This window comes from Piliocolobus tephrosceles, chromosome 21 (assembly GCF_002776525.5).
Source record: "Piliocolobus tephrosceles isolate RC106 chromosome 21, ASM277652v3, whole genome shotgun sequence".
NCBI classification, from domain to species: domain Eukaryota; kingdom Metazoa; phylum Chordata; class Mammalia; order Primates; family Cercopithecidae; genus Piliocolobus; species Piliocolobus tephrosceles.
Genome location: NC_045454.1, coordinates 20908045 through 20924511, shown reverse-complemented (window position 1 = coordinate 20924511; position 16467 = coordinate 20908045). Strand labels below are relative to the sequence as shown.

Below are 16467 nucleotides of genomic sequence, written 5' to 3'. Positions count from 1 at the left end.
ATAAATAATAAAGAACCAGCCACCAGGTTTCAGTGGAAAGTTTTACCACAGGGAATGCTTAATAGTCCAACTATTTGTCAAACTTTCGTAGGTCAAGTCCTTCAACCAGTTAGAGACAAATTTTCAGATTGTTATATCATTCACTATATTGATGACATTTTATGTGCTGCAGAAACAAGAGACAAATTAATTGACTGTTACACATTTCTGCAAGCAGAGGTTGCCAACGCAGGACTAACAATAGCATTTGATAAGATCCAAACCTCTGCTCCCTTTCATTATTTAGGGATGCAAATAGAAAATAGAAAAATTAAGCCACAAAAAATAGAAATAAAAAAAGATACATTAAAAACATTAAATGACTTTCAAAAATTGTTAGGCGATATTAATTGGATTCGGCCAACTCTAGGCATTCCTACTTATGCCATGTCAAATTTGTTCTCAATCCTAAGAGGAGACCCAGACTTAAATAGTAAAAGAATATTAACTCCAGAGGCAACAAAAGAAATTAAATTAGTAGAAGAAAAAATTCAGTCAGCACAAATAAACAGAATAGATTCTTTGGCCCCACTCCAACTTTTGATTTTTGCCACTGCACATTCTCCAACAGGCATCATTGTTCAAAATACTGATCTTGTGGAGTGGTCATTCCTTCCACACAGTACAATTAAAACTTTTACATTGTACTTGGATCAAATAGCTACATTAATTGGTTAAACAAGATTACGAATAATAAAGTTGTGTGGTAATGACCCAGACAAAATAGTTGTTCCTTTAACCAAGGAACAAGTTAAACAAGCCTTTATCGATTCTAGTGCATGGCAAATTGGCCTTGCTGATTTTGTGGGAATTATTGATAATCATTACCCAAAAACAAAAATCTTCCAGTTTTTAAAATTGACTACTTGGATTTTACCTAAAATTACCAGATATAAACCTTTAGAAAATGCTCTGACAGTATTTACTGATGGTTCCAGCAATGGAAAAGCAGCTTACACAGGGCCAAAAGAGCGAGTAATCAAAACTCAATATCAATCAACTCAAAGGGCAGAGTTGGTTGCAGTCATTACAGTGTTAGAAGATTTTAATCAACCTGTTAATATTATATCAGATTCTGCATATGTAGTACAGGCTACAAGGGATGTTGAAACAGCTCTAATTAAATATAGCATGGATGATCAGCTAAACCAGCTATTCAATTTGTTACAACAAACTGTAAGAAAGAGGAATTTCCCATTTTATATTACTCATATTCGAGCACATACTAATTTACCAGGACCTTTAACTGAAGCAAATAAACAAGCTGACTTACTGGTATCCTCTGCATTCATAAAAGCACAAGAACTTCATGCTTTGACTCATGTAAATGCAGCAGGGTTAAAAAACAAATTTAATGTCACATGGAAACAGGCAAAAAATATTGTACAACATTGTACCCAGTGTCAAGTGCTACACCTGCCCACTCAAGAGGCAGGAGTTAATCCCAGAGGTCTGTGTCCCAATACATTATGGCAAATGGATGTTACCCATGTACCTTCATTTGGAAAATTATCATATGTTCATGTAACAGTTGATACTTATTCACATTTCATATGGGCAACATGCCAAACAAGAGAAAGTACTTCCCATGTTAAAAAACATTTATTATCTTGTTTTGCTGTGATGGGAGTCCCAGAAAAAATTAAAACTGACAATGGACCAGGTTATTGTAGTAAAGCTTTCCAAAAATTCTTAAATCAGTGGAGTATTACACATACAACAGGAATTCCTTATAATTCCCAAGGACAGGCCATAGTAGAAAGAACTAATAGAACACTCAAAACTCAGTTAGTTAAACAAAAAGAAGGGGGAGACAGTAAGGAGTGTGCCTCTCCTCAGATGCAGCTTAATCTAGCACTCTATACTTTAAATTTTTTAAACATTTATAGAAATCAGACTACTACTTCTGCAGAACAACATCTTACTGGTAAAAAGAACAGCCCACATGAAGGAAAACTGATTTGGTGGAAAGACAACAAAAATAAGACATGGGAAATAGGGAAGGTGATAACCTGGGGAAGAGGCTTTGCTTGTGTTTCACCAGGAGAAAATCAGCTCCCTATTTGGATACCCACTAGACATTTGAAGTTCTACAATGAACCCATCGGAGATGCAAAGAAAAGCGCCTCCACGGAGACGGAAACACTGCAATCGAGCACCATTGACTCGCAGGATGAATCAAGTGGTGATATCAGAAGAACAGATGAAGTCACCATGCACCAAGAAGGAGGAGCTGCCAACCTGGGCACAGTTAAAGAAGCTGACACTGTTAGCTAGAAAAAGCCTAGCTAGCACAAAGGTGACACAAACCTCAGAAAAAATGCTGCTTGCAGCTTTAGTGGTTGTATCAACGGTGGTAAGTCTCCCCGTGCCTGCAGGAGCAGCTGCAGCTAATTATACCTACTGGGCCTATGTGCCTTTCCCGCCCTTAATTCGGGCAGTCACATGGATGGATAATCCTATTGAAGTATATGTTAATAATAGTGTGTGGGTACCTGGTCCCACAGATGATCGTTGCCCTGCCAAACCGGAGGAAGAAGGAATGATGATAAATATTTCCATTGGGTATCGTTATCCTCCTATATGTCTAGGGAAAGCACCAGGATGTTTTATGCCTGCTATCCAAGATTGGTTGGTAGAAGTATCTACTCGCAATCCCACCTGTAGATTTACTTATCACATGGTAAGCGGAATGTCACTCAAACCACAGATAAACTATTTTCAAGACTTCTCTTATCAAAAATCATTAAAATTTAGGCCAAAAGGAAAACCTTGCCCCAAGGAGATTTCCATAGAAACAAGAGATTTAGTTTGGGAAGAATGTGTAGCCGATAGTGCCGTGATTTTACAAAACAATACATTTGGAACTATTATGGATTGGGCACCTCGAGGTCAATTCTACCACGATTGCACAGGACAAACTCAATCCTGTCCCAGTACACTAGTGAGTCCAACTGTAGATAGTGACTTAACAGAAAATTTAGACAAACTTAAGCACAAAAAATTACAGTCTTTCTACCCTTGGAAATGGGGGGAAAAAGGAATCTCTACTCCAAGACCAAAAATAATAAGTCCTGTTTTTGGTCCTGAACATCCAGAATTATGGAGGCTTATTGTAGCTTCATATCACCTTAGAATTTGGTCTGGAAACCAAACTATAGAAAAAAGAAATCGTAAGTCATTTTACTCTATCAACCTAATTTCCAGTCTAACAGTTCCTTTACAAAGTTGTGTAAAACCCCCTTATATGTTAGTCGTAGGAAATATAGTTATTAAACCAGACTACCAAACTATAACTTGTGAAAATTGCAGATTGTTTACTTGCATTGATTCGACTTTTGATTGGCAGCACCATATTCTGCTAGTGAGAGCAAGAGAAGGCGTGTGGATCCCTGTGTCCATGGATCGACCATGGGAGGCCTCGCCATCCATTCATATTTTGACTGAAGTATTAAAAGGCATTTTAAAAAGGTCCAAAAGATTCGTTTTTACTTTAATTACAGTAATTATGGGATTAATTGCAGTCACATCTACCGCCGCTGTGGCAGGAGTCGCATTACACTCTTCTGTCCAGACAGTAAGCTTTGTTGACAATTGGCAAAAGAATTCCACAAGGTTGTGGAATTCACAATCTGGTATCGATCAAAAATTGGCAAATCAAATTAATGATCTTAAACAAACTGTCATTTGGATGGGAGATAGGCTCATGAGCTTGGAACATCGTTTCCAGTTACAGTGTGACTGGAATACTTCAGATTTTTGTATTACACCCCAAATTTATAATGAGTCTAAACATCACTGGGACATGGTAAAACGCCATTTACAGGGAAGAGAAGATAATCTCACTTTAGACATTTCTAAATTAAAAGAACAAATTTTTGAAGCCTCTCAGAGTCATTTAAATATTGTCCCTGGAGCTGAGGCGTTAGATCAAGTGGCAAAAAATCTTTATGGATTAAACCCCACGACTTAGATTAAGTCTATTGAAAACTCTACTGTAGTAAATTTTGGAATTATGTGTCTCTGTTTAATCGGTTTGTTTTTAGTGTGCTGGACCAGTCGAAGAATCCTGCGCCAAAATCGAGAGAACGAACAAGCCTTCATCGCCATGGCACATTTGTATAGAGAAAAAGAGAAAAAAAATGTTGCAAAAAGTCAGGGACCTTGAACAGAGGGACTGGCTGGAGCCACAACAACAACAACAACAACAAAATAATAATATGAAGATTTCATGGACATTATATTAGTTCTTCAAAATTTATATTTTTGTAATTTCTTATGTCTGTCTTTAATCTTTTAATCCCATTATTTTCTTTGTAAGCTGAGGAAGATATATGTCACCTCAAGACCCTATAATAATTGCCTTAACTACACAAATTGTTTGTAGAACATGTGTGTTTAAACAGTATGAAAACTGGGCATCTTGAAAAAAGAACGAGATAACAGCGATGTTCAGGAAACAAGGGAGATAACCTTGGACTGGCCGCCGGTGAGCCGGACGGAACAAAGCCATATCTTTTCTCCTTTTGCACACAAATAGGAGAGATATCGCTGAATTCTTTTTCTCAGCATGGAATATCCCTGAGAGAGAGAATGCGCTCTAAGGGTAGGCCTATAAACGACCCCCTTGGAGGCGTGCCGCCTTTTACAGTTGAAGCCGAAGGGATGAAATAAGCCCCGGCCTCCTATAGTGCTCTCAGGCTTATTAGGAGGAAGAAATTCCCACCTAATAAATTTTGGCCAGTCAGGTTGTCTGCTCTCAAACCCTATTTCCTGATAAAATGTTATCAATGACTATGCGTGCCCTAAAATTTCATTAGCAACTTTAATTTTAATGTCAACACCATCCTGTGATCTCATCCTGTCCCCACTTATTCTGTAATATTCTATTACCTTATAAAGTATGTAATCTCGGTGTCATGATGATAATGGTGATTGTGTTAAAAAGAAAAGGGGGAGATGTAGGGAAAAAATAGGTTAGCCTGTTGCTGTGTTATTATAGATAGAAGTAAGTTTAAGAGACTCCATTCGGCTCTATATTTGAGATGCTGTTAATCTGTGACTCTACCCCCAATCTTGTCCTTGCTAAAAACATTGCTGTGCTAATTAAAGTTGAAAGGATTCTGGGCTGTAAGGAATGTGCTTTGTTAGGTAAATGTTTAAAGCCTGCTTGTGGTTGAAGGTCAGTATCATTCCTTTAAATCTCAGTAAAAGAAAAACATCTGTCTCCTGCCCGATCCTGGGAAAATGTAACAGCTCCATATATCTGTAAGCCTTACTGCTGATTTACTCCTTTATCTTTTTGGCAATAAATACTGAGGGAACTCAGAGACCGGTGCCAGTGTGGGTCCTCTGAAAGCACAGCACTGGCCCCCTGGGGCCCCGCATTTCTCTTTCTATACTTTGTCTCTGTGTCTTTATTTCTTTTCTCAAGTCTCTCGTTTCCACCTAGCGAGAAGCACCCACAGGTGTGGAGGGGCAGGCCACCCCTTCAGTTTATATGAAGTTGGGTTAGAGACATTGGTTTCTTTGTTTAAAAAGTACCTGCTGGGCTAGAGGTCTTTCTTCCCGTGTCTCTCTTTTGGGTGGGAATTCACTTCCTGACTCTCGGGGCTAGAAAATTCTTGACCTGTGAGGCCTCTCTGTTTGATCCTGTTTCTCCCATGGGAACTTCTCAGTTGACTGATGGTGTATGTTCCCCTGTTGGCATATGCTCTGCCAGCTCCCTCCACTTCCTTTCTTCTTGGCATCACTTTACTAAGGATTCTCTGAACTGGCTCCTGTAAGACCTCTCCTTTCCCACTGCTCCACTCCTCCTTCCTCCTCTCACCACCTCGGATCGTCCCTTCAGTTCCCCTAAATCCTTTGACATGTGGCCCTTCAGAACTCCTCCATCCCTTTGTCCACCCTGCCAGACCTTTCCCTTCCCACTCTAACCCCTACAGTCACTTGAACTTTAGGTGTCCTGCCCCACATTGGGGGCACTCAAGGGGCCCCCAAAAGAAACAGCCTGTGGCTGAGAAGGAAAAAAGGGCTAACTGGAAACAAAGTGGATATTTTATTCACTCAGCCAAGCTTTGGAGACATCCAGATAGCTCAGTTGCACACCTAAAATTTAGTCACAGCTTCCATAAGATTACATAACAGGGAAAATGAAAATCTGAAAATCTCCTCCACAAATATTGGCTAAAAAGCATTAGCCCACACACTGAACAGCTAACCTTGTTCCATGTGTCAGAAACACAATTCAGACAAAAATATAAAGTGGAACAAAGATGAGATGTAACACTATTTTACTGACTCCTGGCTAACATTTTAGAACGAAAGTTACAAGATCTCTGTTTGGGACTGTCTGCCTATGTATGTCTATGTATGTATATTATGTAAATGTGATATTTTCTTACCTCGAGATGGTATTATTTATTTATTTAAACATTTTAGTTATTTAGAGACGAGGTCTCACTGTTGCTCGGGCTGGAGTGCAGTAGTGCATAGCTCTCTGAAGCCTTGAACTCCTGGGCTTAAGTGATTCTCCTGCCTCAGCTTTCTGAATAGCTGGATCTACAGGTGCACACCACTGCATTGGGATACATTTTTTTCAGAGACTGGGTCTTGCTATGTTGCCCAGGCTAGCCTCACACTCCTGGCCTCAAGCGATCCTCCTGCCTCAGCCTCCTAAGTAGCTGGAATTACAGGTGTGAGCCACAGCACTTGGCCAAAGTAATGTATAAACTCCCTTAAAGAGTTTATTCAAATTGTTTTAAGATAAAAATGAGTGTTTATGTAAGTGAAATGTTCCTAACACCAGAAATATAGGAACTAACCCAAAGGCCTTTCAAGTTCATGTGACTTGGGGTAAAATTTTGATAACTGAGTTTAATATTGTTGGTTTAATAAAAAGAGGTGCATCTATGAGCACATATTTTTATTCTACTTGGCTTTACTAGTCAAATAAGTTACTATTGTATTTACTATGTTTAAAACTATAAAAACTATAAATTCAACTTAAGAAAAAAGGCACAAATAAACATATAGTAAAAATGAATTGTCTGATATCCATTATTTCATATACATCAAACACAGCACAAAAACAAAATAAAACAAACCTATGTATTTAACTTTTCAGGTTTTCCCGATTTGCTTTTAATTGCCTTTTACTTGTATGTGCTATACAAACAGTTAACAAGGAAATGACTTGAGATAATGGCTAGTTTTGTTTAACGTATTATGAAATTTTCATGAACAATCCAAACAAAATAAATACTATTTGTGTAGGTCAATATAAGTGGAATAAGAGTTTTATAAATAGGCTTTTCCACAGTTGTTTCATAATATCTGCCTAAAAACAGTTTCCAAAATCTTCTTGGTAACCTGTAACCTAAGAGTCATGCTAAGTTAACTAATAGATACTCATTTATAATTTCTAAGATAAACTACTGAAACATTCATTATTGAATATAAGTTTAAATTTACATACTTTTGCTCTTTAATTTTATACAGAATAGAAAGACTAAATATATTTGGATCTGTTAAACACTAAAAAATTGTACTATGAGGAAACATGTATTGATAAAGTTGTGAGATGATGTATTCATAATATTTGCTAATCTGTTACAGAATGCTAGTATGTAGCAGACAATTCACAACTATCTACTTCTTAGTTTACTCTGTTAAAAGGTTACTAGTGGTTAACATTATAATCACTATATGTAATTAAAACTACTAAAAATAGGCGGGAGCAGAGGCTGCAGCGGATCACTTGAGGTCAGGAGTTCGAGACCAGCCTGGCCAATATGGTGAAACTCTGTCTCTACTAAAAAAACACAAAAATTAGCTGGCCATGGTGGTGCGCACCTGTCATCCCAGCTGCTCCTCAGGAGTCTGAGGCACAAGAATCGCTTGAATCCAGGAGTCAGAGGTTGCAGAGAACTGAGATCCTGCCACTGTACTCCAGCCTGGGCGACAGAGCAAAAGACTGTCTCAAAAAAAAAAAAAAAGAAAGAAAGAAAGAAAGAAAAATAAAAAGAAAGAAAGAAATGGTTCATTGCAACCTCTGACTCCCGGGTTCAAGCAGTTCTCCTGCCTCAGCCTCCTGAGTAACTGGGATTACAAGTGTGTACCACCACGCCCAGCTATTTTTTGTATTCTTTTAGTAGAGACGGGGTTTTGCCATGTTGGCCAGGCTGGTCTTGAATCCTGACCTCAGGTAATCTACCCACCTAAGCCTCCCAAAGTGCTGAGATTACAGGAATGAGCCACTGTGCCCGGCCAACTCTTACTATTTACAATAGCATCAGAAATATTAAAAGCTTAGAGACAGCCAGGTGCGGTGGCTCACGCCTGTAATCCCAGCACTTTGGGAGGCTGAGGCGGGCGGATCACGAGGTCAGGAGATCGAGACCATCCTGGCAAACATGGTGAAACCCCGTTTCTACTAAAAATACAAAGAAATTGGCCGGGCGGGGTGGCGGGCGCCTGTAGTCCCAGCTTCTTGGGAGGCTGAGGCAGGAGAATGGTGTGAACCCGGGAGGCGGCGGAGCTTGCAGTGAGCAGAGATCGCGCCACTGCACTCCAGCCTGGGAGACAGAGCGAGACTCTGTCTCAAAAAAAAAAAAAAAAAAAAAGCTTAGAGAGAAACTTAATGAGCAATACTTAAGACTTCTATACTAAAAATAGGAATTTCTTACAGGAATTAGATAAGCTAACTAAAATGGAAAGCTATAGCATTGCCATGAACCACAGAACTCAATATTGCTAAAACATTAGTTCTCACTAATAAAAAACCTAGCACGTTTATCTAAAGAAATCAAGAAGTTGATTCCAAAATGAATTTGAAAAGAAAATGACCTAGAATGCTAAAAGTTGTTTTTGTTTGTTTGTTTGCTTGTTTGTTTTTGAGATAGAGTCTCACTCTGTTGCCCAGGCTGGAGTGCAATGGCACAGTCTTGGCTCACTGCAATCTGTGCCTCCCAGGTTCAAGCAATTCTCCTGCCTCAGCCTCCTGAGTAGCTGGGATTACAGGCATGCGCCACCATACCTGGCTAATTTTTGTATTTTTAGTAGAAATGGAGTTTCACCATGTTGGCCAGGCTGGTCTTGAACTCCTGACCTCAGGTGATCCGCCCGCCTCGGCCTCCCAAAGTGCTGGGGTTACAGGCATGAGCCACCATGCCTGGCCCTGAAAGTTTTTAAAAAGCATAAAGTTAGAGGACTTACTCTAACTGACTTCCAGACTTCTTATAAAGTTACAATAATCAAAGACCAGGTGGTATTGTCAATGTGACTTAAAATATATCCAAGGAAACAACAGATTGTCCAAAAATAGACTGACACAAATGTGATCAATTTTCTCTATGATCATCAGAGTAATTCAGGCAACAAATACTGATGGAACAAACTGATAACCATATAGAAGAATAGACTCTCGAACCCTACTTCACATCATAAAAAAAACATGAGGTGCATCACAGAACTAATCATAAAAAGCAAAATATACAGCCAGGTGCAGTGGCTCACGCCTGTAATCCCAGCACTTTGGGAGGCTGAGACAGGCAGATGACCTGAGGTTGGGAGTTTGAGACCAGCCTGACCAACAAGGAGAAACCCTGCCTCTACTAAAAATACAGAATTAGTGGGGCGTGGTGGTGCATGCCTATAATTCCAGCTACTCGGGAGGCTGAGGCAGGAGAATCGCTTGAACCCGGGAGGCGGAGGTTGCGGTGAGTTGAGATTGTGCCATTGCATTCTAGCCTGGGCAACAAGAGCAGAATACTGTCTCAAAAAAAAAGCAAAATATACACAGAAAATACAGAGCACTATCCTCACCATACCTAGCAAAGACAATTATCCTCACTATACTTAGAAAAAGACAAATATTTGTTTGAGAGGTCAAATAATTATAAAAGAAACAATGATTAACTGAAATTCACCAAAGTTAAAAACTTCTATTCCTCAAAAGACACAATTAAAATGAATATGCAAGTCATAGACTAGGGAAAATATTTGTAATACGTACATTGAACAAAAGATGTGGATAGCCACAATATGTAAACAATTCCTACTACTCAAGGAAAAATAGATACTACTTAAATAAAAAATGGATAGAACACTTGAACAGGGCTGGGCGCGGTAGCTCATGCCTGTAATCCCAGCACTTTGGGAGGCCAAGGTGGGCAGATGGCAAGGTCAGGAGTTTAAGACCAGCCTGGCCAATATGATGAAACCCCGTCTCCACTGAAAATACAAAAAAGTACCCAGTGTGGTGGCGCACACTTGTAATCCCAGCTAATTGGGAGGCTGAGGCAGGAGAATTGCTTGAACCCAGGAGGCAGAGGTTGCAGTGAGCCAAGATTGCGCTACTGCACTCCAGCCTGGGCGATGGAGTGAGACCCCATCTCAAAAACAAGGAAACAAATAAATGAACAAACAAACAAAACACTTGAACAGATGCCTCTGATATAAAAAGCACGTGAAAAGGTTTTCAATATTATTAGCCGTAAGATAAATCTAAATTAAAACTGCGAAGTTGGCCAGGTGCGCTGGCTCACGCCTATAATCCCAGCACTTTGGGAGGCTGAGGCAGGTGGATCACGAGGTCAGGAGTTTGAGACCAGCCTGATCAACAAGGTGAAACCCCGTCTCTACTAAAAATACAAAAATTAGCTGGGCATGGTGGCACACGCCTGTAATCCCAGCTACTTAGGAGGCTGAGGCAGGAGAATTGCTTGAACTCAGGAGGCGGAGATTGCAGCGAGCTGAGACTGCGCCACGGCATTCCAGCCCAGGCAACAGAGCGAAACTCTGTCTCAAAAAAATAAATAAATAAATAAAAAATAACTGCTAAGTTATACAACAAGAATGGCCAAAATGACCAGAATAGCCAAAATGAGCATAAAATGTAGAAAAGAATGTGGGGCAATCAAAATTCTCATACAGTGCTGATGAAAGTCTAAAATGGTATAGTAGTTTTAGCTACTAAACTACCAAACTAAAATGGTAGTTTCTAAAGAAATAAAATACGCATCTGCCTTATGAATCAGCAATATCACTGCTAGGTGTTTACTGAAGAAAAATAAACATGTATGTCCACAGAAATATTTTTACAAGAATGACTATAGCAACTTTGTTCATAAACTAAAAACATCCTAAACTAAAAACATCCCAAATGTCTTTCAACAGGAGATGCATAAACTGGTATATTCATACAATGGAAAACTGTTTCACAGTTAACAAACTACTTATGCATGCAGAAGCATGTATAAATCTCTCAGACATGAAGTTGAGTGAAAGAAAGCAGATATGAAAAAGGTTTGCAATAGACAAAATGAATCTATGTTGGTAGACGTCACAACTCTGATTGTCTTAACGGGAGGGACTGAGTTGGAAGAGGCCTAGTGGATCTTAATGGGTTAATGAAACTGTCTTTTATCTTGATTGGAGTGTGAGATACATGGGTTTATACTTCTGTCAGAACTCACAGAACTTTACACTTTATATCTCCATGTACGTTATACCTATAAAACATGGAATAGATTCTTGGTAAGGTAATAGCAGCCAATACTTCCATAAACACAGGTAAACAAGGAAAAGATTTACATGGGGAGTGATATTCATACCTAAAATTTACATTTTAGAGGCATGAAAGTCAGCCATATATAGGCACTTTACAGGTCTCACGTCTTTAATACATCACTAATAGGAAGGCTACTATGAAAATATAGAAAATAACAAGCGCTGGTGAAGAAATTGTAACCCTTGTACACTGTTGGTGGGAATGTAAAATGATGCAGCTACTACAGAAAACAGTATGGTGATTCCTTAAATATTAAACACAGAATTACTACATTATTCAGCAATTCCACTTCTGAGACTATACCCAAAAGAACTGAAAGCAGGGACTAAAACTGACATTTGTACACCCATGTTCACAGCAGCAATATTCACAATAGCCAAAAGATGGAAGGAACCCAACTGACCACTGATGGATGAATGAATAAGCAAAATGTGGTACATACATACAACAGAATATGAATCAGCATTAAAAAGGAAGGAATGGATGAACCTGGAGGACATTATGTTAAGTAAAATAAGCCAGTCAGAAAAAGGATAAATACTACGTGATTCCACTTACAAGAGGTACCTAGTGTAGCCAAATTTACAGAGACTGTAAGTAGAATGGTGGTTGGCAGGGCTAGGGGGTAGGGATAAAGGGAAGTTATTTTTATTTATTTATTTTTTTGAGATGGAGTCTCGCTCTGTCACCCAGGCTGGAGTGCAGTGGCATTATCTTGGCTCACTGCAACCTCCGCCTCCCAGGTTCAAGCAATTCTCCTGTTTCAGCCTCCCAAGTAGGTGGGATTCCAGGCGCCCGCCACCATGCCCAGCTAATTTTTTGTATTTTTAGTAGAGACGGGGTTTCACCATGTTAGCCAGAATGGTCTCGATCTCCTGACCTCGTGATCCGCCCACTTCGGCCTCCCAAAGTGCTGGGATTACAGGCGTGAGCCACCGTGTCCGGCCATGGGAAATTAATGGGTATAGAGCTTCATTTTTGCAAGATGAGTTCTGGAGATGGATGGTGGTGATGGTTGCACAACAGGTGAATGTACTTGATGCCACTGAACTATATGCTTAAAAAGTTTAAGATAGTATATTTAATGTTATGTGTATTTTACCACAATAACAAAAATAGATCCCTAAAAACATTCAAAGGCATCAACTACTTGACATTTAATATTTACTAGACTTCATTTATAGACTCACCTAGATAGCTGTAACTTGGAAAAATTCTCTGTGTCCATAGCTCTTCTCCTTGTTCCAACTTGCGGATCATATCAGGCTTAGTCATGTGAAACCCTGATGATGGAAAATGAGACTCTTGGTCTAAGCTGTTTCGACTTTAAAACTATTGAAGTTAGATAAAGATACAACTTCAAGGTAGTAAATGAGATATACATTAATGTCTTACCAAAGTTAATACCTTACACTACACAAGTGATGATATAATTATATTTTATTTTTTTCTCTTTTTTTTTTTTGAGACAGTCTCGCTCTGTCACCCAGGCTGGAGTGCAGTGGTGCAATCTTGACTCACTGCCAACTCGTCTCCCAGGTTCAAGCAATTCTCGTGCCTCAGCCTCCTAAGTAGTTGGGATTATAGGCATGTGCCACCACATCCAGCTAATTTTTGTACTTTTTAGTAGAGACAGGGTTTCACCATGTTGGCCAGGCTGGTCTTGAACTCCTGGCCTCAAGTGATCCACCGGCCTCGGCCTCCCAAAGTGCTGGGATTACAGGCGTGAGCAACTGGGCCTGGCAATATAATACTTTCTACTAAAAAAAAAAATCACCTCTAATCCCTGAAATTCAAAGTTCTATATGTATCAGGAATTCTTAGAAGGAGTTGCATGACATTGAAAGATTCAGGAGTGCTTCTTACCCACAGATACAAAGTGGCAATAGTTTTCCAACATCACATCCCTGTAGAGGGCCTTCTGAGCAGGGTCTAGTTGCTGCCACTCCTCCTGGGTGAAGTCCACAGTCACATCCTTGAATGACACTGATCCCTGTAAGGGCATACTCTAGTTCATCCTGAAGTGATCGGAAATGTGTGAGAACTAGATATTGAAGACCTAGTACTGACAATGTTTACTGGTCAGACTAGTTTCCTTATTTATGTTTTATATTGTATAAAATTCTCTCTCTGAAAATACATCCATTTGTATTTACTTATAATCTCATGCTAAACATACTGAGATCACACTACTTGTCCTGAATGTGACTGGTTGCCTGGTAGACCAAAATGAATAAAACCCTGACCCTGCGCATGAGAAGTTACAGGCTAAGAGAGGGGCATACATGTAAATACATGCACTTAGTAGGTTTTACAGATGCAATGACAGAAATACGTACAAGGTAAAGTGTCACAAAACAAGGAAAAATTTCATTTTGTACTCTGAGGCTTCACTGAGGACATAAAAGTTTTGTACTCACAACGAATTTGTTTTGTAGGAATACAGGGCATCAGCTTTTAAAAATTCATGGGGAGAAAAAAACCAGTTAGTAAATCAGGAAATAGCAAAAGGCACAGTATGTTAGGAAACAGTCTTTGAGCTCTAAGAAGGAAAAGGTATATGGAGGTAGATAGTGGGGATATTATGACATGATACTAGATTTTTTTTCCTACAGAACAGCGGTCTTAAAGATATACTGAACACATTCCCAACATTGTAGCTATTTATAAATCATCAATAGGCATTTATGAAAATCTACATTGTTAATGATTACTGCTCTTGAATGTAAATTGTTAATATTTTATTTCCTTCCAGTAGACTATCTCATACATTCTACTGTGATGCATGCCCTACTTTGGGTCTGTTGCTTTAAGGAATATAAAGAACATGAATAAACATAAGTTGACACACATGTTATGTGATAAAAGTTTTGAGGCAATACTCCTGAAGACTAGAAAAGGCTTAATGTATATTAGGTGGGAATGACAATTAAGTAACCATGGTTAGAGATGTCTTCTAGATTAAGGAAGTGTCAGCGGGGTGACAGAGAACAACTGCACCTACATGACCACCATTACAACAGAGATGGTTGTAAATTGGCTGTAGAGTGGAAGAGATACAGGCATGTTATCTGCATAGGCAAATGCATGGCTGCTGGGACTAGAAAGTGAAAATGGGAAACAGAAGAAAATGTAGGTTGGACCAAAGGAAGTAATGAGGTAAACCTTGGAAATGTACTTTAAGTGTCTGTGGAACATACAGGTGGTGATAGTTAGTGGAGGTTGGATATATGGTTCTGACACTCTGGACAGAGGTCTAGAGTGGAGAGGGGTATTTGAGAGTCACTAGAATCACACGAAGTGTAGCCTTCAGAGTGAATATGATTATGCGTAGAGAAAAAGGGACTGTGAAGAAGAGAACCAATTAGCATTTGAGGAAAACCAATATTGTAAAGGTTGGTGGATGAGCTAAAGAGAAATTTTCTGAAAGATATGAAAAGAGGAAAAAGTACTGTTTGACCAACAATAGAGATTTCAAAAGTGGCCTGGCATATGGATTTCCTTCTCCTGCACCAGCATATGAAACATTAAAAGAAACTAAAAAGAAAATAACAAATCTCTAACAGCATCAGAACACTGGAAAGGTTTTCACTGGCAGGCCACAATTTATAGGAACAGCTAGCAGACATGAATAAAACGGGAAGATCAGAGAGGAGGAACACAAAACTTGTTTCTTTTACAAGCCTGCAACCAAATTGCTATCCTAAACACTTCACAAAGCAGGACATCTTTCCAGAAACTAATGCTGGGATCTACCACTTCTATCTCCCAACATATCATTGCAAAACCTAGGCTAGCGGAGATAATTAAGGTTTTTCCATGTCTGCTCCATGACTACTCACAACTTAGATCTCAAATCAGCATCAGGACAAGTTAAATTGATTCAAGCCATATATTCCCATTTAAATCAAGACAATACTTTTCTGTTCCAGCAGTTTGTTTGTGAGAAGACTGAGAAAGGAGATGATGAATGATGTACCCAATGAATATGTACAACTAAAAGGTGCGCTTGGGGAAGGCTTAAGTTGATCTGGTTGGAATGGAGAAATTGTGAACAGGGCTGGATATAGGGTGAGGCAGGTGAGGCATCTAGAACGCAAAATTTAGGAAGGCACAGCCCTGAGGGTACCCCTTAAATATTTCACCTCATGCCACTTGCCTGCCTCATCCTAATCTGGCCCTGACTAAAGACTAGTTTCACGGAAGACAATCCCAATATCTGGGAAGGTTAAAGGACAGGGAAGCTCATGTTCATACAGCATGAAAAAAAGTTATTTAAGAAAGAGAGGAAACATCATCTCACCTGAGACATGGCTTTGAGATTTCTCGATGAACCTTCTCTTTTGAGCTCTTCTTTTGGAAAAGGAAACAGTCCTGAGAAAGCAAAGATGGAGGATACATGTATGTGTGAGACCATACTTAACTTAGAACTCCCAGAATTAACTCAGTTAAATCTGCATGAATGTTCACTATTTCAGCACTTGTCCACCCTGTGTACCCTTCAGATGTCCAGAATGGTAGTTAGTGGGAAAACGGACAAATCAGGCTCCCTCACAAACACCAGAAACCCAGTCTCTTGGTAAAGTACACAGGATTCTGGGGAACCTGTTTTAACTTCAAGATAGGGAACATTGTGTTTTTCCCTCTGCAGCTCTGCCTTCCATCTCCCACTAAACACAGGTTTATTGTGTATTTCCAGATAGTTCTTCTTGGACTTTTTGCCAATTTACACTGACAGTAGTGGATGAGAATACCTTCCCAAGCCCTGATGAAGACAGCTGACAACTTTTAAATCTGTGCCTATCTGGTCTATATTGTATTGAGAATTTTTTTTTTTTTTTTTTTTTTTTTGAGAC

At 39.4% G+C, this 16467-nt stretch overlaps 1 protein-coding gene across 3 annotated transcripts in view; it reads right to left on the bottom strand.

Moving 5' to 3' along the window:
• The window catches only part of ZNF382 (zinc finger protein 382), a 33242-nt gene that overhangs the window by 15025 nt on the left and 1750 nt on the right, over nt 1–16467 (bottom strand). For 2 of the 3 annotated variants that reach the window (XM_023195820.3, XM_023195819.3), the window contains exons 2-4: nt 15915–15985; nt 13478–13629; nt 12802–12894 (exon numbers count right to left, since the gene is read on the bottom strand). In XM_023195820.3, coding sequence (XP_023051588.1) covers nt 12802–12894; nt 13478–13616 — 232 coding nt within the window. In that variant the 5' untranslated portion in view covers nt 13617–13629; nt 15915–15985. The remainder of the gene's footprint in view (nt 1–12801; nt 12895–13477; nt 13630–15914; nt 15986–16467) is intronic. The other variant, XM_023195821.3, reaches the window with a different exon arrangement.